The 26,236-nt window shown below is 30.6% G+C and overlaps 1 protein-coding gene across 3 annotated transcripts in view; it reads right to left on the bottom strand.

Annotated features, from left to right (window-relative positions):
• Positions 1-763: 763 nt before the first annotated feature.
• LOC134724639 (cAMP-dependent protein kinase regulatory subunit-like) overlaps positions 764-26,236 on the bottom strand; it is a 96,396-nt gene continuing 70,923 nt past the window's right edge. For all 3 annotated transcript variants that reach the window (XM_063587784.1, XM_063587785.1, XM_063587783.1), the window contains exons 5-11: positions 19,640-19,686; positions 12,976-13,074; positions 11,351-11,410; positions 4,637-4,697; positions 3,802-3,923; positions 2,796-2,877; positions 764-2,330 (exon numbers count right to left, since the gene is read on the bottom strand). In XM_063587784.1, coding sequence (XP_063443854.1) covers positions 2,158-2,330; positions 2,796-2,877; positions 3,802-3,923; positions 4,637-4,697; positions 11,351-11,410; positions 12,976-13,074; positions 19,640-19,686 — 644 coding nt within the window. In that variant the 3' untranslated portion in view covers positions 764-2,157. The remainder of the gene's footprint in view (positions 2,331-2,795; positions 2,878-3,801; positions 3,924-4,636; positions 4,698-11,350; positions 11,411-12,975; positions 13,075-19,639; positions 19,687-26,236) is intronic.

Genomic DNA, 26,236 nt, shown 5'->3' with positions numbered 1-26,236 from the left:
TTAAAGGAAAAGTTATTATCTAAATTAGATTTTTATTAAACCTAAAAAAACTCACTATTATTAAACATAAACTGCAATCATTATACAAAAAAAAAATCTGAAAATCTAACACTACTAATTATAATTTTCCTATTTCAATTGCAGCTACATATTTTGTGCTATTTATAAATAGAACAGGAAAAAACCTAAATATAATGTATTAATATGACAACTATAACAATTTACCTTTTACTACATAAAATAAATGGCGGCAAGCAAAACTTTTGAAATAAAACCAAATGGGGTTATCTCCCATTGTACACATGGTATTTGACAGTAAAAAAATTTAAGGTTGATTCTTTCAAAAAGATATTGAGGGGAGAATCAATTTAGTTGTTAACTGGAACATGGATTAATAATTCTATTAATAAATTAGTCATCATTTGAAATTAGGTTAAAAATTAAAAAAACTTTCAATGAAAGGGAGGTAATAGTACTTTAAGGGAAAAAAAATGCCCTCCTGAATATATCAATAAGAACAAATTTTGATAAGAAACAAATAAATAAACATTTGTAAATTGAGCTTAATAATTATACGATTGATTGGCTCCCAGTGGATCAAACCAAAACATCAAAATCAACTTTTTCATTAAAGCAACCGTGACTATAAACTGTAGGCAGATTTAGGGAGGCATAGAAGGCTTACTCCCTGTAGAGTGGAAAAAATATAATCTTTAGCATACAATTAACTGTCACCAAAAAATTGCACACCGTATCTTCCCTCTAACCCTCCCCCTGAACACTATTACAATTTTTTTTAAATATCCCCCTTTTTTCAGAAATTCGGATCAGCCCCTGATTACTATTACTGTTTTAATACAAGTAATTTCTATTGATCAAGGTCATAGACTCTTAATAAAAAACAAAGTTGACAATAATATTTTAATTTGGAACAACTGTTTAACATTCAAAAGTATTGAAGGTGTAAGCATCTATGTTAAAATAAACTATATGTTTTTTTGGTCAGCAAACAAAACAAACTTAAAATAACAGGCAAAAACAAAACAATAAATCTAATCTTCAAAGATATTAACAAAAGGCCACACAGTCAAACAACATTTATTAATGAGGCTCATCCAACATTTGACAAAAAACCTGGTTTTAGCAATTTGAATTAATTTCTTTTCCCTTTGAGAAATCTTCTTGCGAGAATGAACATAGGATATTATATAATAAGTCTAAAACAAAATAATTATTCAAACTAATGACAATGACTGTAACTAGAAAATATTATTTATTTGATTTTACAATTTTAAAACCAATTTATAGGAAAGATCAAAAGATTTAGATCATGTATATCTCTATCAAAATAGCACTACCTCAGAACTATATCTTTTTTTCGTAATGCTTAGTTTAGTTAAAGTCATAAATTCTTAATAAAATACCCCAAAAGCTATAGCCTATACATACTATACTGTACAATAACTTCTATATAAGCAATGTACAGCACAGTAAAATTTGTACAATTCTAACAAAGCCTAACCTATCACAAGTCTTAAGCCCTAGCTTTATTAAATTAATAATAAATAATTTTTAACGACTTTGGAACAACACATATAGAAAGTACTTTGCTATTTTCATTTAAATAAACTCATGGAAATATGACTTTTAAAGTATAAAGCTCAACACCTGCAGACAAAACATAAAATCATATTAATTAACTTTCATCAAATAGGTAATTTGCATATTATTAATTAGGGGAATAAAAAAATCATTTAGTTCATCTTAATGAATAATTTCGTGTAATTTTTAAAACATGTTTTACATGCACATTCTATGACATTTTTGATCCTGTGTCAACTAAAACTAAAACTAGGAATTATTTATCTTTTTACAGATGTGTTCATGAAAATTCATCCTCTATGTAGTTTAATCAAATTTTGAGGGTTTCATATACATATTTGAAAGGAATGGAAAAGGGGCATAACACTTTGTTTTGGTAGATTTTTTTTATCATTTTAACTTCCATTCAAACATTCAGTTAAACATTTCATACAAAACTTCCTGAAGAATTTAATGAGATCATTTCACAAATGAAATCCATGGAAAAATAGCAAAATACTTTTCATCTGCGTCCATAAAATATCAAAAAATAAAATCTATACAACTGAGTAAGTTCTACACTGATAATGATACAAAACTATTGTATTGTGAAATGTTTCTCTTGAGAATGTCCGAACAAGGCCCTAATACACGCTCAAATCGCCCTCGGTCTAGTTTGACACATTTTAATTGGCCTCTAGCGATGACTGTGGCAGCTCTGGGTCGATCTAATATTAAAGCAATTTCACCTGCAAATAGAAGATATAATATAAATGACATTTAAAGGTAGGAAGTTAAGATCAGGTGTTAAAACTAAAACTTAATCAGCAACCTGATCCTTTGATATATGATTTTCTTATAATAAATATTTAATTGTTGAAATCTGATATTTTCAAGTTATTTTCTGTGTCCTTGCGTACTCATTAAGTGATATTGTTCATTTTTTTTTTTTTTTTAAATTACATGTATGATGTCAATAATAGATTGAGAGATTCAGACCTTGAAATACGACTTTCGGATGCTTTAATCACTTAATTTGAATGCAACACAATAAGGCCTGTCCCAAATCAGGAGCCTGTTATAAAGTGGGTGTTGTTTGTTTCTGTTTATCAAGTTTTCTTTTTTGATTATTGTTTTATGTATTTTTTTCTTGTATTGTGCCAATGCACTTTTGTCCAAGATGAGGAGAGTCATTAGAATAATTTGTTACTCACCAAAGTAATCTGAGACTCCTAATCTTCCTACTTCTATTGGTTCCTCATCATCTGACTTTCTCTGTAAAACGGAAGCTTGACCCTGTTGAAGAAACAACAATGTATATAGTAAATTACCCAATCATATCATTCAGATAGCTGTCAAATAGACACTGCACTACATCTGCTTTTCTTAATATTAATAAATCATCAATTAATGTCTCTAAACCATAATAAAGACACATAATGTTTTTTAAATGTACAAACTTGTATTCTTCCTTTATTTTATTTTTTTATTATTTACAAGAACGTCCCTTCAGAGGATGATTTCAGCAATAACTGCTGTCTTCCCCTTACCTCACCAATGATAAAGAAATCTTCATACCTGCTAACATTTAAAAATGCTCATAGGGCTTGAACATGCAAGATGGCTGTCATAGTTCTACTAAAACTTTGAAAGGGCCTACAACTTTATGTTAATGTTGTTTATTTACTTCTGAAAGCTTTTTTAAATGCTATACCAATGGTAAAATTGATTGTTTTGTTTTAAATTGTTGACAATCTTGCGATTTCAAAATTTCCAATTGGCAACCCTCATGGGGGAAATCTCCCTCAAATAGTGACAGTTGGCAGGTATTACTCTTCTCCTGGTTCCCTAAAGCTAACTATTCCCTATTACCTCAGCAATGATAAAGAAATCTTCTCCTGGTATCCCTTGCCTAACTATTTCCCCTTTCCTCAGCAATGATAAAGAAATCTTCTCCTGGTTCCCCTTGCCTAACTATTTCCCCTTACCTCAGCAATGATAAAGAAATCTTCTCCTGGTTCCCCTTGCCTAACTATTTCCCCTTACCTCAGCAATGATAAAGAAATCTTCTCCTGGTTCCCCTTGCCTAACTATTTCCCCTTACCTCAGCAATGATAAAGAAATCTTCTCCTGGTTCCCCTTGCCTAACTATTTCCCCTTACCTCAGCAATGATAAAGAAATCTTCTCCTGGTTCCCCTTGCCTAACTATTTCCCCTTACCTCAGCAATGATAAAGAAATCTTCTCCTGGTTCCCCTTGCCTAACTATTTCCTCTCCATCTTCAAATTGTACTGGTTCTAAGGCATCTGCTACTGTTAGTCTCTCCCATTTGTCAAGATTTTCTGTTTAAAGAACACATATTTACAACGTTTTATGATTGTAATGTCAATTCAATAGACAAAGCTAGAAATTTCATGGAATACTTCAATATGATAATGAGGCAATTATGATACTTGAGTTTAAAATTGAATTGTGGTAAAAAATGCTATATATTACAAAAATTTCACATAAGCAGGTAAAACACATAACAAACTAGTACCAGTTTATTACATCCATATTAAGGAAAGAATGTACCAAAGGCAAAGTCATTTTTACACACAACTGCACCTCAGTTATCCAAAAAATATTTGTATTAAAGCAATGTTGATTTTGATTCATTGATTGTTGTTAGATAAATGTCCAGTGTCATATATTGTCATGCAATATAGACTGACGTCCCTTATCACTGAACTTGTAAACATTTTTGTTGAGGGGCCAGCTGAACCACTCCTCTGGGGGAGATTTTCTCACTGTATTGAAGACTTGTATGTGGCCTTCGGTTGTTTTCTGCTCTTTGGTCAAGTTGTTGTCTATTTGACACATTAACCATTTCCATTCTCAATTTTATGTTGAGGATGACTGTGAATTTGAGAGTCTATTACAATCTTGTTTTAAATTGTAATCTCTTCTGTTGGTTAAACACTTTGTAGCAATGAGGTATTTCAAAACAAATCTAAGTTTTGTCTTTCCAAAAGCATGTACTATTATGAATGAGAATTATTATGATATATCTTACCCAATATAGAAACTTTACAAAGGAATTCTTCATACATTTTTCTCTTTCGTATTGTACTTCCCTGAAAAGTAAAGAAGATAAATTTAACCAAGTGAAGCAATCATTTTACCAAAAAATACCTTTATTGTTTACATGTACAACATTTGTAACCGAGTCAAATCTGCAACATCAAATTTGAGTTACCTCTCTTTGTTCAAATATTTTCTGTAACTAAAAAGTCCCTCTAAATTATCACAAATTTCATTGAAATATGTGATATCAGCAATATTGAATGCTCGAATGATTCAGCGCCCTCTATTGGTCAGTGTCCTCTTGTTAATGTAGCAATCAATAGTGAGTCAGAATGTAACAACTGTATTATTTGGGTTAGTGAATTCAGTATTTTCTTTTCGAGTTGATAAGCAGAAATTGCTATGTCCAAGTTATATGGTATGGGAAACCTCAAAACTGACTTAATATCAAAATTTAAAAAATCAGGTGCAATATTTTTATGTTCTGTAGAACAATGTGTCTATTGAGTGTGGTTGATGTCTGTCAAGTCAATAACATATTGTAAGATGACACAAGTTATAAGTATGTGTCACTAAAGTTTTGATGTCAGGTGACACAAAAAAATTCTTCGATTCTTTAACAAAATTGCCTTTAAATAACAAGTATAAATAGATAAAGGACAACTTATCAATCACTTTTAATTTGGACATCAGTATAGGTTCTCGAGGCCATGAAAAATGTAAGAGTAAATGTCATACTAGAGACTCTGAGATCCAACCAGTCAAAATAGTAGATTTGGTGTTTGGAGCATCTATTTTGTATTCTTGAGTAAAGTTTTATGACCTTAACCCAGACCAAAGTGTACTTTTCAATTTAATTGCCAAAAAAATACCTTTTTTCATTAACCCATATTGACAACATAACATTACATGTCCAGACCCAACCTGAATATACAGTCATTATCTTTCCATCTACCACTTAATGCTTCAATTTAATAAACCTTCCTTTGTCAAACGTCATTAGCTTATTAATTCTACCAGCGCTCTTTTCTGATTTCAGGATAAAAATCAATTGCTCCTATTCATTTCATGCTGTTAGGCAAATGCTTGTTAATGTTTTAACCCTTCAACAGCGCTATTAAGACTTTCCACTAAAAATGTCTATTATAACAAATCCATGTTTAATTTGTACTAGAAGTGAAACCCATTGAAGCGGAAAAATTAGTTTTCAACTGGTTGCAATGCTAGATTGCAGAAGAGCACCAGTCAATTAAAACAGTAATACTTATAATTAATCACAAAGTTTGTTCATTTGTCATTCTGTAACAGACAGAATATTTAGTTTCAGTCTTGTAATATCTAGTGAAGAGTAAATTCCCTGGCCAAATCAGTGTTAGGGTTATTAGATTTATTTGTCACATAGATTTATCCTCTGACTACAAACTGTCGCCAATACTTATATCAATTCTGAATCAATTACAATCTAAATCTTCCCCCTTTCCAGACCCGTTATTAATATAATAAATCTGGCAAGGGACCATTTATATCTGATCATAAACACTTCCATTATTATGGATTTTTGATTTAAAGTTGATAAAATTTCAAATGTCAATAGACCGGTACGCGGCCATGACTGAAGGGGCTGGGCCAAATAATCTCCCTGGAAATGCCAATGTTTGTACACCTGCATACCAAATATTATGGACCTACCACTAGTGGTTCCCCATAAACTGACATCATCAAAAACTTAAACACGTAAACTAAGCAAAGTTTTAAAGACAAATGACAATGACTGAGGGGGCTGGGACAAATTAACCCCATGGAACTGAGATGTGTAAATGCCTAAACAACTGCATACCAAGTATCATTGACTTACCAATATTTGTTCACCTTAAACTAAATCACAGAGTAATACATTGCTGCTGCCTCCAGAAACAGTATTTCTCACTTTTTGACTACGACAAGGTGTTAGTCAACTATTTTAAAAGACATTCAAAATGACAAATGATAACCATATAAATTATTTATATATAAGTCTCTATGAAAACCTTTTAATATGTCAGTCATTTATTTTGTGCTAGAGGTGCAAATTTGGTACTACATGTATGTTACTAAAAATGCTTTTATTTCAAGAGCCAATTAAGATCCTTTCTACCCTTATATACCTCTTTGGTTTCAATTATTTAAGTATATCTTCAGAAATTTTGGCCACTTATCACCATATCAGTGTTCTAGACAAATCTAAGTCCCAACAGAGCAGTAGTAAATGATAAATAAATTTCAATAAAAAAAAAAGACAACAACATTGTATAAAGATATATGAAATATTGACACTTCTCCTAAATACATATATAAATATATATATATATATATATGCAAGCAATTTTCTCAAGGGATCACTTCCAGTACAAAATTAATCCTGGATCAATTCAATCTCAAAATAACTACAGAAAAACACACCATAAAAAAGAATTGCATTTTTTTGTGTAGCTACTAAAGTCTGAGTATTCTGTCATTAGCATATTGTTCCCAACAGAATAAATTATACAAGATAGATGACAATTTACTTGTTAATTAGGGCTGACTTAAGGAGACAGGAAAACTATTCCAGCGTTATATACAAATCTGTAATCAATTTACCGATTACTAAGTTACCAATTCTTAAACAACAGTACGTGGAGCAATAGGTACTATACTTTCTGACATTAATGCCAGTTTTATCAAGAAACCGATCTCCGGCTAGCTTCAGATATAATCAACTAATAATTTAAGCCTTGCTTTGTCCTAAACATTGACATTTTAGTGCAATCAATCTATTGAATAATTTAGACATTTTCTTCAATACTTTTTTTATGTTATCTAAAGAAAATTTCTCAAGTTGTACAAAAAAGACCAATAAATTCAATACTCAAATGCAATAAATTTCCCAAACATTTTTACTTTTTAATCATCCAAACTTCAAGCACCCAGCATGTCATAACTGTATATCAAAGCACCTATGTTTCACATAAAAATTCAACTTTGAAATGGTTATAGTTTTATTATTTTGTATTTTTCAACATCAGTTAGCAAGATGTTTCTGCTTAAGTAAAGTCACAGTCCTCATATCTCTATTTTAAAGCATATTTATTTTAAAAGGTGATTTTTGTAGAAAACATTATGATGTCATTAGATTTAGATGTTTCCCTAATTAAAATAAAAAAGAACTGCTACTTTGTTAAAAGACTTCACATTTATTTTTAAGTGACAGGCATGTTTAATCACCGGAATACATATTACTTTTATTTTTTTCATTTTAATGATGCCATGAAAAAATAGGTCAACTATTTGCTTTTTAATTTTTTGTATGTGACTTTAACAGCCTTTACATTTGGACCATCAACAAACAGCTCTTTCTCTCCACAGAACTTCTGTTTACTTGTAAAAATAACCAAGTCTTTGTTACTCCATATGAGCTGTAATCTACACTTCACTGTCACATCTTGTTACCTCTTTAACTATAAATCTACACTTTACACTCCTTCCTATCAAATCCTATGCATATAAATGAATGCCTAATCTCTTATTCTTTCAGTAATGTTATTGTCGTCTGCTAAGCCAAATAATAAAATCAAGATATGTCAAACTACATTTCAACGTCAAGTAGAGATAAATAATGAAGAACAACTCTGAGATAGCAGTTTCCGAGTTTAATGTTCTACATCCAATGATCCAGCGTCTGTGGTGATGGCTTAATCAATAAGATGTTAAGCTATCGTAACTTCTATCTAATTGATTTGAATAGTCCTTGTAGTACCAATAAAACATAATCAACATTAACGAAATTTTACATGGCAGAAGAAATGAAAAACACTTTAATTATTTACAAGTAATTAGATTTGACATTTTGTATTTTTGTTCAATTTAAGAACTCAAAACTGTTTTAGGGATGTTGCAAGATCCTGAAATTTAAATTAAATCATTTTCATCAATATTTCTTTCCTGAGAGAATAAAGACTAAGTATTGCTTAATCTTTAAGTTTGCTCTATTCTCAAGATGCTGGACTGATAATGTATTTTTCTCAGGCTGGTTTTATAAAGGGTAAAAGTTTCTAATGTGAAAGGGGCATAATTCAAGATAAACTAGTTACTCATTTAAATTGTTTTACATTTGGCCTTTTATAGCTGACTATGAGGTATGGGCTTTGCCCATTGTTGAAGGCTGTGTGGTGACCTATAGTTGTTAGTTTCCGTGTCATTTTGGTCTCTTGTGGAGTGTTGTCTCATTGGCAATCATACCATATCTTCTTTTTTATATAGACAGAATTAATAAAAATCATTAAAGATACAAGTAAAAATGAACAAAGGTTAAAGAAGTTGGTCCAGATTGACAGACATGCTAATTTCTATATTATGACACTCTGATTGAGGATGAGGGATAGGAGAGGTTTTGTAGTACAAAGGTTTCACTGAATTTGAAGTCTTTACTTATTGGGTAAGATATCTAAATGATATTTTGTCATGAATGTTGTCCCTAAATATACAAGCTGTTTTTAAATGGCAATCTTTTCCTGAGACTTAATTACTATAATAGAATTCCGATATTGTTATAATTATAGAGATTGTAAAGACCTCAGACCAAGGTGAAATGAAGTCAATAAAATATAACTGATGAAGAATAGTACTTCTTATCATTGAGATGTAGATAGTTTCTAAATAATACAGTCTAATCTTTATATAGTTACTGAATAAGACAGTCAAATCTTTAGATAGTTACTGAATAATACAGTCAAATCTTTAGATAGTTACTAAATAATACAGTCAAATCTTTAGATAGTTACTGAATAATACAGTCAAATCTTTAGCTAGTTACTGAATATTAAATCCTAATCTTTAGATAGTTACTGAATAATACAGTCAAATCTTTAGATAGTTACTGAATAATACAGTAAAATCTTTAGATAGTTACTGAATAATACAGTCAAATCTTTAGATAGTTACTGAATATTAAATCCTAATCTTTAGATAGTTACTGAATAAGACAGTCAAATCTTTAGATAGTTACTGAATAATACAGTCAAATCTTTAGATAGTTACTGAATAATACAGTCAAATCTTTAGATAGTTACTGAATAATACAGTCAAATCTTTAGATAGTTACTGAATAATACAGTCAAATCTTTAGATAGTTACTGAATAATACAGTCAAATCTTTAGATAACTACTGAATATTACAGTCATATCTTTAGATAGTTACTGACTATTACAGTCTAATCTTTAGATAGTTACTGAATAATACAGTCAAATCTTTAGATAGTTACTGAATAATACAGTCAAATCTTTAGATAGTTACTGAATAATACAGTCAAATCTTTAGATAACTACTGAATATTACAGTCATATCTTTAGATAGTTACTGAATATTACAGTCTAATCTTTAGATAGGTACTGAATAATACAGTCAAATCTTTAGATAGTTACTGAATAATACAGTCAAATCTTTAGATAGTTACTGAATAAGACAGTCAAATCTTTAGATAGTTACTGAATATTACAGTCTAATCTTTAGATAGTAACTGAATAATAGTCAAATCTTTAGATAGTTACTGAATAATACAGTCAAATCTTTAGATAGTTACTGAATAATACAGTCAAATCTATAGATAGTAACTGAATAATACAGTCAAATCTTTAGATAGTTACTGAATAATACAGTCAAATCTTTAGATAGTTACTGAATATAACATCCTAATCTTTAGATAGTTACTGAATAAGACAGTCAAATCTTTAGATAGTTACTGAATATTACAGTCTAATCTTTAGATAGTAACTGAATAATAGTCAATCTTTAGATAGTTACTGAATAATACAGTCAAATCTTTAGATAGTTACTGAATAATACAGTCAAATCTTTAGATAGTTACTGAATAATACAGTCAAATCTTTAGATAACTACTGAATAGTACTGTCAAATCTTTAGATTAGTCAAATCTTAAGATTAGTGTCAAATCTTTAGATTAGTCAAATCTTAAGATTAGTGTCAAATCTTTAGATTAGTCAAATCTTAAGATTAGTGTCAAATCTTTAGATTAGTCAAATCTTAAGATTAGTGTCAAATCTTAAGAAAAATACTGAATAATACAGTCAAACCTTTAGATAATTGAATATAGTCAAACCTTTAGATAATTGAATATAGTCAAACCTTATGGTAAAAGAAAAAAATATTGATTCTTTCAGGAGCAAGAGTGTTTTATGCAGAAGCTTTGTTTATAAATTTGAAATTTGTCATACCCTTTAAAGGCAATAATATGCTTATTTTATCATGATGACTTGAATGCTTGACAAACACACTGTTTAAAGTACACTTTGTATGCTTGTGTAATTATGTGAAGAAAAAAACCCAGAAATTAGAAAACTGGAAAAAAATACTTCTTTAACAAAATTCCTACTTCAACTTACCCATTATCAAAAAATTTCCAAGAGTTGTTTGCCTTTTATACAAAGTTATTATCTGCATGGAAATTACCTAGTTTTAAACTAATAAATTAAATTTTTACCATTAAATTAAATTCTCATTTTAGATTTTCAAAATAAATGTGATTCTCTAAATTCTATTAAATTCCTTTAATATGGCTATTTCTATTCCTACAAAAAGAATATCTGTATGATACTGAAACTAAGCATTAGAAGCTGCCATTAGGATTATCACATGTCATATGTATATATATAAATAGGGACTACCTACCATAAGTATTCTTCTGTAACTGTCTCTGTCAATGCCCCATAATTTTACATCACCTTTTGCCTGTAAACATATTAATAGTCTATTTTGGTTAACATTGGATCAGGAGCCTGTAAATTCAGTGGCTGTTGTTTGTTTATGTGTTACATATTTGTTTTTTGTTTATTTTTTTACATAAATAATTAAGGCCGTTAGTTTTCTCGTTTAAATTATTTTACATTGTCTTATCGGGGCCTTTTATAGCTGACTATGTGGTATGGGCTTTGCTCATTGTTGAAGGCCATACGGTGACCTATAATTGTTAATGTCTGTGTCATTTTGGTCTTTTGTGGAAAGTTGTCTCATTGGCAATCATACAACATCTTCTTTATTATATAATCAAGCTATTTTGCTACAAAAATATATAGACTTGCCAAGTTGACTTATTAGGTTTTTCTTTTCATGCCCCTTTTTGTTTTTGTTTGTTTTTTGCTGTCAAACATTTTATATTTTAGTTTTTCAAACTTTTGTTAATGTAGCTAGATAGTTCATAAAGGTTATTTCAAAAACCTATGTTGTTTTGTCAGATACCATAACAACTTTTTTTTTCACAGGTAACCTTGTTTTTTTAAATCGGTAAAAAACAAACATAACAAACTCCACATGAAGATGCTTCGGAAAATGTCAGTTTGTCCTTGAAGGCAAATATTACAGGTTTATAATGACATAATCATTCTATTAGAGATGTAAATTTCATAATAACCCTGATCAATTTCATGTCCTTTCCACACTGTTTTATAAGGCAAGGGCGGATATTACAATCTTTTATATTGAAAACAAACAAAGCCCTCAGCTAAAAAAGGGCGGATGTTGTTATGTAAAGACGGAAACAAAATTCTATCAATGTAACAAAATGAAATAAATGTTGAGGTACACGTGACCTTAGAATGTAAATATTTCTTTAAATGTTTGTTGACAGATACTGACGATGTTTTGAAATGTACGTAGGTGTTTCTGATGCATGTAAAGGTAGTTATTTCATTTCCTTATAAAATGTTACATGCATACAATTAACGACTGACATGTATTATTTACTTTTTTTCTCTTCTGCAATTTCTAGCATTTTCTAGAAAAATAAGACTTGTCCTGTCAATAGACAATCAGTTAATTTACCTTGACCTGGTTAAATAGTGCTTGAAACAAAACACATCTATATATATAGGAGGGTTTTGATATTTTCAAATTTTATCATTTTTAATATTTTTGTGAAGTCACTTTATTTGCCTGTTGAATCCCAACCTCAAAATTTATTTAGAAAATAAAGTTGTTCCCCATTCATTGTATACTTTCACTGAACAAGTGCACATTTTTGTTAAGGCCTGACACTGTGGATGTGGTATTTTCTTGTTGTATTGAAGACCAATTGGTGGCCTTCTTTTGTTTTCTGCTCTTTAGTTTGGTTATTGTATCTTTGAAAAATTCCTCATTTTCATTCTCAATGTCATAGGATAAAGATATTTTTTTAATGACAGTACTTTTTAAGACCTATTTCACACTATAAATCAGTTTACACTGTACATACTCTATATTAAACTAGTTCTATAATCATTTGGTAAATTACATTTACCTTATAAGTAAATTACATTTACCTTAACTGTTGCTGCTCTAGGTGTTCCATAAATAAGAGCCAGTTCTCCAAAACTTCCACCCTCACTAATGGTTGTCACATTAACTCCATTCACAAATATCTGAAAATAGAAAAATAAAACATATTAAAACTAGTGTCATCTGACACATATCAAATTTATGAATTGCAATATTGCCGGAAGATATCTGAACCCCATATGGGACCTGTTACTATGAACTGACTAAAATGAAAGATTCAGATTAGGGCATAGAGGGTATACAGCAAGGAGATCTTAGTCTAACAGTTTCTGATTAATTCATAAACACAACTTTGAGACTCCTTGATTTATTTATTGTATAGACCACCAGTAAAGTTCATAAAGACTCTGTATGCTGATATCTGATGGTCTTTTGGTTTCTCTGGTTTCTTGTGTGATTTTATTAAAAAAAATAAAAAAACTTTGCTGTCTCATAGACATATGCTCATTTCACCATGTATTTTTATCAATCAAATGCAAAAGGATTTTATGTTGAACAAATATTTTGTCTTGCACAGCTTCATAAGCTATATTCAGTACACTAATGCAAAGTTTCATTGGAATCTATAAAACAAAGAAAACAAAATTTATCCAATGAGTTTATGAAATAATTGAAAACAAACAAGATTGAGTGACGTATTACATTCAGCCCCCATATTTTGTAAGGAATAAACAAGACAAAACAATTCATTAAATTTAAGATGACACTATCAAAATTTCTCTATCATTATCTATAATTATTTTATAACCTTATTTGTTCCTAAATCATTGCATAACAGGAGTCTATGAAATATAATTAATATGCACTTTCACACTAACAGCATCACTATATTAATAATTTGTTGACAATTTTTCAATTTCTTCGCCTTATGGTTTACGGCCACTGTTTGTTATTTCTGCTTTATTTTCATCTGAGAAGTACACTAACAGTGTGCCTCCAAATTACTATACCATCAACGCTGTCAGTGTTGCAATCTTAATATTAGGTCTGATATAAAATTGTAATATCAATACGCTGTCAGCCTTGCAATCTTAACATTAGGTCCAATATAAAATTGTGATATTTGACAAACATTTTACAATCCATCAATTTCGGAGTTTTATAATTTGTAATTATAAGCCCATCAAAACAGTTGTTCAGAGTAAATGAAATGATGTCAGAATTAATTTGTCATATTTCTGAACAATCGTTACAAATCATCAAAAATGTTCCATCTACATTGATTTTTATCAAATTAAATTTCTTCAGCGCTTTCTTTCAATTTGTGGTTTTATTTCTTACATAACTCTGCAGAAAATCATTTTATTGATGTTTTTCAACTTTTGATTGAATATGGCTTCACTGCTGCTTCATTATAAAACTTAATAACCATGAAAAGGAAAAATTCTTCAAAGGCTTCCTACTGATAAATGGAATTGTTTCCACGAAATTATAAACCAAAATATCTGAAGACAGGAAAAACAATCAATTTCATAATGGCTTTATTTATGATTGTTATGATCACTTTGCATAATCTTCACAGCATGAAATATGAACTACATTTTACAGCACAGTAAACATGGTAAATATCTATTTTTGTCAATTTTCCTTCCCTTTTGGTCTTGTAAATGAAATGATGTCAGAATCAATTTGTCTTATTTCAAATAATTTCTCAGTAAATTTAAGATAGCCATCAGAATAAAATCAGTTATTGGACTGATACTGTTTCTGTAGCATGGTAAAAAAAACTCTGAACATTTTGTTAAATGCAAAATGAATTATTAAATAAAGGCAACAGTAAGTATACTGCTGTTTAAAAGTCATAAATCTACTGAGAGAAAACAAATCAGGGTTACAAACTAAAACCAAGGGAAACATATCAACTATAAGAGGAAGACAACAAAACAGCAGAAACATTGAAACAAAAAATAACACCAACGTACATCGAAACGAACTGTTTGATAACAACTGCCATATTCCTGACTAACTGGCACAGTGACATTTAAAGAAAAATTGTTGGGCTGAACCTGGTTTAATGACTAGCAAAACTTCCCAATTATATTGCATTCTTAATCTATAACATGTTTGAGATTGTTTATTTTTGTTATATCTATATTGTAATAATAATATATACTACACAGGTTATTCAGTGTGCACCACATTTTAGTTACTGTATTTCTTCATTATAAGACAGGGAAAATATTACAGCCATTCTTTATATATAATATGATTAATGCAAAATCACACATTTCAATAATAATTAATTTCTGAGGGGTCTTGCAGCAATTTGACCTTTAAAGAAAAACATTAAAAGCAGGATATTCAATTACATTTAATGGAATATTGGCGTAAAAATAAAATGTTATTTCCATGGCAACCAATTTCGTTCTGATAACATTTTTGTAAACTTTAATGAAAATGAATAAATATTATGAAAGTGTTGTGCAATTTCTCAACAATAAACCTAAGCTACATTTAGCATCATAGTTATAACTTATTTTTGTCAATTTTCCCATTTCTGAATGATAGGTTTTACATTTTCCTTTTTGCTTTTTTTACCTTTAACATTAATTTTGCTATGAGTTAAAAATGTGTTCTCTGAAGTTCAATATAACCTTTTTTCACACAAAAACTTAAATAAAACAACAATTTTATAAACATAAGTTATCCTTAAGACCAGTAGCAGTGATTAGGAAATAATACATTAATGTATCTAAATATTATTTTTCTATAATGTTTGTTTCTTCTTTTTTCTTTCCACAATTTTTTTTAATTGGCATCAATACCATCCACTCTCTAGAATTTTATGATTTTATTAGCCTGATTCAAAATTTACCTTTACACTTTTGGTTTAATAGTGAACATTTTCGATCAAAGGTTGAAGTTTTTTCTAAAGATTTAAGGTCCAAAAATTCACTAGTCTAAATATTTGTAGGATCTCCAAATTGTGCTGACTTTGGAGCCTGTATTAGGTAATATCATAAAGAGATTTTCTTTTTTACTTAGGGTTTAAAGGCTTCGGAAATAGATCCATTTTAGCACAAAATTTTGGGCTTTTTAAAAAAAAAATCATCAAGCTGAACATTTCAAGACCATATTTGGCCAAAAGTTGGTAAAATGTCACCATTTACTAAAATTAAAAAAAAAAATAATTTAAAACCAAAATTTTTGAGTCCTCTTTACATTTTTGATCTACAAAAACAGATTAGTTTTGTTCCAGAGGTCATAATGATTTATATGAGTGTCACTGATCCCAACGATTAAGCTGGGGTCACACATTCACGATTTTTACTGCCGTCCTTGACAGGACCATTCCCGATTAAAATTTGTCAAAAGTCTGATCAAGGTCCTGTGAATCGTGGATGGAAATTCGATTTGTATCTTTCGCCAGGTAAAATTCGACCGAGTCTGTCACGACTGCGTCCCGATTCTACCGAATGTAATCCGACAGAGATCAGATAGTGACAAGACAGTGAACCGACGCTGACGGAAGTTATCCGTTCGAAAACTGTCGACATAATCGGGATGATCAGTTACTGTCGGAACGTAATCCTATCACGGTCCGCTCTATCGCATTGCAAACGGCTTTGTCTGGTCTCAGTCGTATTGTATTCTGTTATTGTCGGGACTTCTCCAGATCATTCCCGTTCCACAGGACACCGTCCCGAATACACAGAACATTGTTAGGAATTCGATCCGATAGAGCAGAATCTGTCACGACATAGGCACGATTGTAATCCGACTAGACAAAATCGGCTGAGTTTCCCCGAATGTTACGGGACGCACCTAACTGTCGGGGTGCTTTGCCGAACTATTCGGACCCTTCCCGACCAGTAGGAATCTGTTACGAACTAAAACGACTGCGTTCAGACAATAATAGGACATTCCAGATAATTGAGGATACTAATCCGACTTTTTCACTTTTCGTGTCGTATCGCTGTCTGATCTCAAACGGGAGCAATAATCGGCAATGTGTGAACCCCGCATTACCTGTGTTGGACAAAGCATATCATCTTATACAAAGACATGTCTCACCACTTACAAATCACTTCTGTAAGTTCATTGATAGTTCAAGCTTGTTGTTACAAGAAATCGGCTCATAAGGTTGAAGACTCCTGTCATGTTTTCTTTTAAGATGACAATATCAACTATGTGAATATTAATCCTTTCTTGCACAGAATTTATGAAGCATTATTTAAGCTTTCTATTTCTCCATATTTCATCCACATATTTTAATTAAGGACAGATTTCAATGAAACTTTAGAAGAATCTTTATTGTCTAACCTTATAATGAGGGGGATAGGAGGGGTCCTGATCCCAAAATCCCAGGCTTAAAAACATGAAATCCCGAAATCCTGGGCTTAAAAATACGGAATCCCAAGGTCCGGAAATCTGTAAAAAGAATTCCCGGATCTCGAAAGGGTCAATCCCGAAATCCCGAGCTTAAAAACACACAATCCCGTAGTCCCGATAAAGGTCCTATCCCCCCTCTATAATGTTATAAAGGGATATAACTTATGAATAGTAAAAGTGACACTATCCAAATTCTTATTTGTTTTGAGTTTTTGTGGTACGTAATTACCATTGTGTATAAGTTTCATAACTCTAGAATGGTAAAAGTGATGCCACCAAATTTCTACTATAGCAATAAGCATTGTGTACTGTATAAGTAAAATAAAATTTGGTTGAATTCAGCATTTTTGTTCATTTGTAAAGGAGCATAATACTTCAAGAATACTAAAAGTGATGCCACCAGTACTTTCAAAACTGATCTGTGCTTTTTGGTAATATTAGCATCATTATTTTTTTAATTTAAGGTTAATATTGTAATCAATTCTTCAGAAACAGAATTGTTAAAGTATTTTATATAACAGCTCTCAAGGCATTAAAGAAAGTTCTGTATGAGCTGATACTGTAACTTTGCCTGCAGGCCTATCTTGATTTTAAATCATCGTATGCTGAATTAAAAGTTCGTAATTTGTAACAGCTAAATACAATCTTAGTGATGTTTGTACAGAGTTAATACAACTTCAAAATCCTCAAAGCTTAAGATTTTATCCCAATTTTCAACATGTTAAAACTGATTGAGGTATAAATTAACAATTTTGACACCAACTTTTAAAAAGATAACATTTTTTTTTTTATCTTGAAGCAAAAGGTTTCTGTATTTTTGTTAATATCTTCCAATCCTTCATTAATCATGTTAATGCAGCATCACAAAAAAAGGATGTTGATGCACAATTTGTGAAATAAAAATCCAAGGTGTCATTAAATAAGAAAATGTACAAAGTAATGTGACTTTCATCATATACCAAGTGAGAGGTTAAGGTAGCTATAAAACCAGGTTTAATCCAACATTTTCTACATAAGCAAATTTGCCTGTACCAAGTCAGGAGTATGACAGTTATTGTCCATGAAGGATTTTTCCCTCTAACCTATTTTGGGATTTTTGTTGTCATTGACAATACATAAAAGTGTGATAACTCTTGACCTCCTTAGCGACTATCTGCTTTTCCATCTATGACATATTTTGTCCTTGACATTGCTTAAATGTATTGGATCCTATCTTCCGTAAGTAATTTTCCTGCCATTGTTATCCAATTTGACTTTGACCATGGCCTTAACACTGATAAAGGAATGCAGATGTAGAAGCTATTCAAAGAAACTTGTAGGAAGTTTTTTTATTGCTTCAAATTAGCATACAATCCTTCAAAATCAATTTATTTTTTGCCATTCTTAACTGCCTTGTCCTTGATGCTTTAATCTCATTTTTATGTCTCAACAGATAAATAGTAAAATAATGAGAAAATACTAGTAAAAACAGAACCATAACTTAGCAATAACTACCAGAAAATTAATAATCAACCAGAAAATTATCAATAAACAAGAAGAAAATGCTATAAAAATAAACAATAACAGGATTTCTAACTTGTGACCAAACATTATTCATTATTTCAATGAATTTCCATCGAAAATACTATCCTTTTTTTTCATAAAGGAAATCGTAAAACAAGAAAAAATCAGCAAGGTGTAGGAAATGCAATAATATTGTACTCTCAATGGAGCAAAAATAAATACTCATCAGAAATAAATTGTACCTAAATCTTAACAGAACTCAGAAATATTGATGGTTGTTATAAATATGACAAATCAACAAGGGCAATTTTCTAGGGATGATAACATATAGCTTATAAAGTAAAAAAAAGAAAAGATTGAAGACTAAAATTGCCATGGTTAATTTGCTGTATGATTCTTAAACAAAGACAAATGCTCTTTACTGAACACTCAATATTTGAAATGGAAAATGTAACAATACCTCAAAAATTCCATAATAGCATGTTTACAACTTCAAAGTACATGCAATCTGCCTATGAAGTTTCAAGGTCTGGGTTGAAAACTTTGGAAGGAGTTGATTACACAATTCTTGTACCCATGCAGTCTTTAATAAATTTTATAAAAAAAAGGACTACCAGTAAGTTACCCCGTCTAGAAATGGGGAAAAAAATCCCCAATAGCTGGTGCACGTACATCAGACAAGTCTTTTGTAGAGGAAATGTGTGTCTGGCATACAAATTTATTATCCTGGTATCTTTGATGAGTTTTGAGCCAGGTCAATAAAACTGAAGTTATACACCTGATCAAACTTCAGTCAATAATACATATACTTACATCTACTTCACCTTGGTCAATAACATAGAAATTATCACCCTCATCACCTGAAATATAAAAAATAATTTTATCATAGCAAAATATTGCAAAACTTAAAATAATATAGAGCCAAATAAAATAATAAGTTAACAATATAGTTAACAATATTTAAGGGTCATCTCCATTATTTACTCAAAGTGAAAGTTAATGGTGGCTTTGAACATTGCAATGTATAAAAACAAGAGTGCACACGCTGAAATGTCTCGCCTTCTGTACTAATCATTGATATTATGTTGATAGTCCAAAGTATAAAGCTTTATTACTTAACTGTCACATAAACTTATTAACATTAATCAAGATAACTAAACAAAGACCAACGAACCTTGAAAATGAGGTCAAGGTCAGATGAACCATGCCAGGCAGACATGTACAGCTAACAATGCTTCTATACAACATATATAGTTGACCTATTACTTATAGCTGAAGAAAAATAGATCAAAACACAAAAACTTAACACTGTGCAATGAACAGTGAAAATGAGGTCACGGTCAAATAAAACCTGTGCGACTGACATAAAGATCATAAAATATTTCCATACACCAAATATAGTTGACCTATGGCATATAGTATTAGATAAAAAGGCCAAAACTCAAAAACTTAACTTTGACCACTGAACCATGAAAATGAGGTCAAGGTCACATGACATCTGCCCGCTAGACATGTACACCTTACAATCATTCCATACAACAAATATAGAAGACCTGTTGCATTGAGTATGAGAAAAACACACCAAAACACGAAAACTTAACTATAACCACTGAACCTCGAAAAAGAGGTCAAGGTCAGATGACACCTGCCAGTTGGACATGTACACCTTACAGTCCTTCCATACACCAAATATACAAGTCCTATTGCTTATAGTATCTGAGATATGGACTTGACCACCAAAACTTAACTTTGTTCACTGATCCATGAAATGAGGTCGAGGTCAAGTGAAAACTGTCTGACAGACATGAGGACCTTGCAAGTTACGCACATATCAAATATAGTTATCCTATTACTTATAATAAGAGAGAATTCAACATTACAAAAAATCTGAACCCTTTTTTTTCAAGTGGTCACTGAACCATGAAAATGAGGTCAAGGACATTGGACATGTGACTGACGGAAACTTCGTAACATGAAGCATCTATATACAAAGTATGAAGCATCCAAGTCTTCCACCTTCTGAAATATAAAGCTTTTAAGAAGTGAGCTAACGCCGCTGCTGCCGTAGCCGCCGCCGCCTGATCAATATCCCTATGTCGAGCTTTCTGCAACAAAAGTTGCAGGCTCGACAAAAAAGCACTTTAAAATGCAGCAACGCTAATAATACAAATATAAAATACAAATCTCTTTGAAGCTTTAGTTTTTGACTAATGATCAATTTGTTGCTACAATATGCTAATTACACAACAAGTATGCATCCAATTCTGATTGAAATTGATATTGATAGATACAAGAAGATGTGGTATGAGTGCCAATGAGACAACTCTCTATCCATTAGTCACAATTTGTAAAAGTAAATCATTACAGGTCAACGTTCAATCTTCAACACAGAGCCTTTTCTCACACGGAACAGCAAGCTATACAAGGCCCTAAAATTACTAGTGTAAAACCATTCAAATGGAAAACCTGAACAGTGTAATTTATATAAAATACGTGAAAAAAATTGAGCCTTTAAGATAAAGGTCTTCAGAGATGACCTCAGAAATAAGTCATGGTAGAAAATTTATTTTGCAAAATTTTTCAATAAAATAAATTTGCAATCAAAATAGACTTTAAAGTTACTATATTCAAGCAAAGGAACATCAACTTTCAATTGCATTTCAAAATATTTCTTTAAAAAATTACATGTAGGTTCTCGAAAATCTATTTTCCTATTGGTGTACAGTTAGTTAATTAAAGTTACAGCTTCTAGAACACATTTTTTTTTTAATCGTTCAATCACTGACAAATTAGGAATGCAATTTAAAGGTTAATTTTGACAGAATGTTTCTATCTTCCATGGTAATTGTGTCTGGAATATTTCTATTTGGTATGCAATTTTTCCGCCTTTCAGCATTGACGAAATCAGACTATTTCTACATTAACCAGAAAAACTAACATTTTATTAGCAACACAAGAATAATTGGCACTGACATGGCAATATAACATTTATCTTCTTAAATTAGATTACTTTCTTAGAAAATAGATGTTTTTCTTAAGAGATAACCAAAAGTGTTATTTTTCCCCAATTAGTATGTGAGATGTGTTCTTATTCCTTATATTCCAAACCAACATTTTATGTAAATTGACAAACCACCCTCAGGACTCTTTACAATAGCTGTCTTTAAATCTGATTTACACTTATATTTCTAGATATAAATTTTTTTTTTTTTAACTTGCAAAAGTGACTTAAAACTTCTATAAACATTGAATTATCTGCAAAAAGACTTAATACTTGTATTTAAACCTCTAATTTACTTCATTAGTAACTAAAAACATTTAATTGCAATAATATCAAATTATCTTCAAAAGTGACTAAAATAACCAGCATATAATATTAAAAAGTGACTTGATACTTGCATTTACACCCAATTATATTAAAAAGTTACTTAATACTTGTGTTAAGACCCAGTCATATCAAAAAGTGACTTGATACTTGTGTTAACACCCAGTTATATTAAAATGTGACTTGATACTTGTGTTAACACCCAATTATATTAAAAAGTGACTTGATACTTATATTAACACCAAATTATATTAAAAAGTGACTTGATACTTGTGTTAAGACCCAGTTATATTAAAAAATGACTTGATACTTGTGTTAAGACCCAGTTATATTAAAAAATGACTTGATACTTGTGTTAACATCCAATTATATTAAAAAGTGACTTAATACTTGTGCTAAGACCCAGTCATATCAAAAAGTGACTTGATACTTGTGTTAACACCCAGTTATATTAAAATGTGACTTGATACTTGTGTTAACACCCAATTATATTAAAAAGTGACTTGATACTTATATTAACACCAAATTATATTAAAAAGTGACTTGATACTTGTGTTAAGACCCAGTTATATTAAAAAGTGACTTGATACTTGTGTTAAGACCCAGTTATATTAAAAAAATGACTTGATACTTGTGTTAACACCCAGTTATATTAAAATGTGACTTGATACTTATATTAACACCAAATTATATTAAAAAATGACTTGATACTTATATTAACACCAAATTATATTAAAATGTGACTTGATACTTATATTAACACCAAATTATATTAAAAAGTGACTTGATACTTGTATTAACACCCAGTTATATTAAAAAGTAACTTGATACTTGTATAAACACCCAGTTATATTAAAAAATGACTTGATACTTGTGTTAACACCCAGTTATTTTAAAAAAATGACTTAATACTTGTATTAACACCGTTATATTAAAAAGTGACTTGATACTTGTGTTAACACCCAGTTATATTAACTAGAGGCTCTAAAGAGCCTGTGTGGCTCACCTTGGTCTATGTGAATATTAAACAGAGGAAGCAGATGGATTCATGACAAAATTGTGTTTTGGTGATGGTGACATGTTTGTTCATCTCACTTTAGTGAACATTCTTGCTGCTTACAATTATCACTATCTATAATAAACTTGGCCCAGTAGTTTCTCTGGAAAATGTTACTGGTAAGTAAAAATTTACAAATTTTATGAAAAATGGTTAAAAATGGACTATAAAGGACAATAACTCCTTAGGGGGTCATCTGACTATTTTGGTCATGTTGACTTATTTGTAAATCTTACTTTGCTGAACATTATTGATGTTTACAGTTTATCTCTATCTATAATAATATTCAAGATAATAACCCAAAAAACAGCAAAATTTCCTTAAAATTACCAATTCAGGGGCAGCAACCTAACAACGGGTTGTCCGATTCATCTGAAAATTTCAGGGCAGATAGATCTTGACCTGATAAACAATTTAACCCCATGTCAGATTCGCCCTAAATGCTTTGGTTTTTGAGTTATAAGCCGAAAACTGCATTTTTACCCTATGTTCTATTTTTAGCCATGGCGGCCATCTTGGTTGGTTTGGCGGGTCAAGCCACACATTTTTTAAACAAAATACCCCAAAGATAATTGTGGCCAAGTTCGGATTAATTTGGCCCAGCAGTTTCATAGAAGATTTTTGTAAAAGATATATAAAATTTACGAAAAATGGTTAAAAATAGACTTTAAAGGGCAATAACTCCTAAAGGGGTCAACTGACCATTTTAGTCATGTTGACTTATTTGTAAATCTTACTTTGCTGAACATTATTGCTGTTTACAGTTTATCTCCATCTATAATAATATTCAAGATAATAACCAACAACAGTAAAATTTCCTTAAAATTACCAATTTAGGGGCAGCAACCCAACAATGGGTTTTCCGATTCATCTGAAAATTTCAGGGCAGATAGATCTTGACCTGATAAACAATTTTACCCCATGTCAGATTTGCTCTAAATGCTTTGGTTTTTGAGTTATAAGCCGAAAACTGCATTTTTACCCTATGTTCTATTTTTAGCCATGGCGGCCATCTTGGTTGGTTTGTCGGGTCACGCCACACATTTTTTAAACTAGATACCCCAATGATGATTGTGGCCAAGTTTGGTTTAATTTGGCCCAGTAGTTTCAGAGGAGAAGATTTTTGTAAAAGTTAACGACGACGGACGACGACGACGACGACGGACGACGCCGGACGCCAAGTGGTGAGAAAAGCTCACTTGGCCCTTCGGGCCAGGTGAGCTAAAAAGTGACTTGATACTTGTATTAACACCCAGTTATATTAAAAAGTGACTTGATACTTGTGTTAACACCCAGTTATATTAAAAAGTGACTTGATACTTGTGTTAACACCCAGTGATATTAAAAAGTGACTTGATACTTGTATTAACACCCAGTTATATTAAAAAATGACTTGATACTTGTGTTAACACCCAGTTATATTAAAAAGTGACTTGATACTTGTGTTAACACCCAGTTATATTAAAAAGTGACTTGATACTTGTGTTAACACCCAGTTATATTAAAAAAAGACTTGAGACTTGTGTCAACACCAAATTATATTAAAAAGTGACTTGAGACTTGTGTTAACACCCAGTTATATTAAAAAGTGACTTGATACTTGTGTTAACACCCAGTTATATCAAAAAGTGACTTGATACTTGTGTTAACACCCAGTTATATTAAAAAGTGACTTGAGACTTGTGTCAACACCAAATTATATTAAAAAGTGACTTGAGACTTGTGTTAACACCCAGTTATATTAAAAAGTGACTTGATACTTGTGTTAACACCCAGTTATATTAAAAAGTGACTTGAGACTTGTGTCAACACCAAATTATGTTAAAAAGTGACTTGATACTTGTATTAACACCAAATAGTCTTCAAACATGATACTGATACTTGTATTAACACCCAATTATGTTCAAAAGTGACTTGATACTTTCTGACTTGAAACTTGTACATTTAACATCTAAATATCTTCAAAAGTGACTTAAAAATCAAATTATCATGCATTTAATTATCTTCAAAAGTGACTTGTTACTTGTACATGTATTAAAATCCAATTATTTTCATACTTGACTTAACACTCATTTTAACATCCAATTATTTTTGAAAGTGAAAGCTGATTTGTTTTTGTTTCTGTACGTTTCATTTAGTTAAATCAAGTGTAAATTTTTAAAGTATTTTTTTTCCCTGTTGGCTTTAAAATGGAATGGAAAATAAATTTAAAGTGCACTTTCTATCTTCAGCTGTGAGAAAAGATTCAATTATCTTGCAAACAATCTCTCCAAGAAGCTTATATAATAGAATAACGAATATAAATCCATGCCACATTCTATTTATGGATTATAAAAGGATTATACACATCTCTAAACACTGGTTATTGCTCAAACTACCGAAGTTTGACATCATTTACTAAAATAACTTTCAATTAACTTAAAGTAGAACTTGCTTGATGATACTTCCTTTAAATAACTTTTCTGTGATCTTAAATGCTATAATTAGGCATGCAACTTTTTTCCTTCAGAAATCCCATCTTTTCTCAATTTTCTTAATAATATATTTACCGAAACTGTTAAACTAATGAGGAACTGACAAAAGTTTGCTAATTTCCAAAATCACGATGTTTTTTTTTTGTAAATTTTCCCTACTTCAAATTTTTTGCATGTATCAGATATCAGAATTCAAGTTCTTTGTGTTTTAGAATTATTCAACAAGTGGCATATATGTTTTCGAATTAATAAAAATATCCCAATTATTTCGGAATTTACAGTAATTGATTTATACCAATACCTCTTTTTTTAATTAAAAATAGAATACATTTTTTTAGTTATCAGGTAGGATGTTATAGCATTGCCCTAAGATAATTTGAAACATAATGTAGAGTTCAAAGCTTAACAACCCTAAAATATTACAGAAAGAAGCAATCAATTCTTAACAAAAAAACAACAGAGATGTTGAGTATAACAGGATCAATCAGATCAACCTGAAAACAACAAATAATAATTAGAGACCATCATACAATCTTCAACCTAAGGTAGGTATT

Source organism: Mytilus trossulus, chromosome 7 (assembly GCF_036588685.1).
Source record: "Mytilus trossulus isolate FHL-02 chromosome 7, PNRI_Mtr1.1.1.hap1, whole genome shotgun sequence".
NCBI lineage: Eukaryota > Metazoa > Mollusca > Bivalvia > Mytilida > Mytilidae > Mytilus > Mytilus trossulus.
The sequence above is the reverse complement of the archived record's forward strand: the minus strand, read 5'-3'. Positions and strand labels throughout refer to the sequence as shown.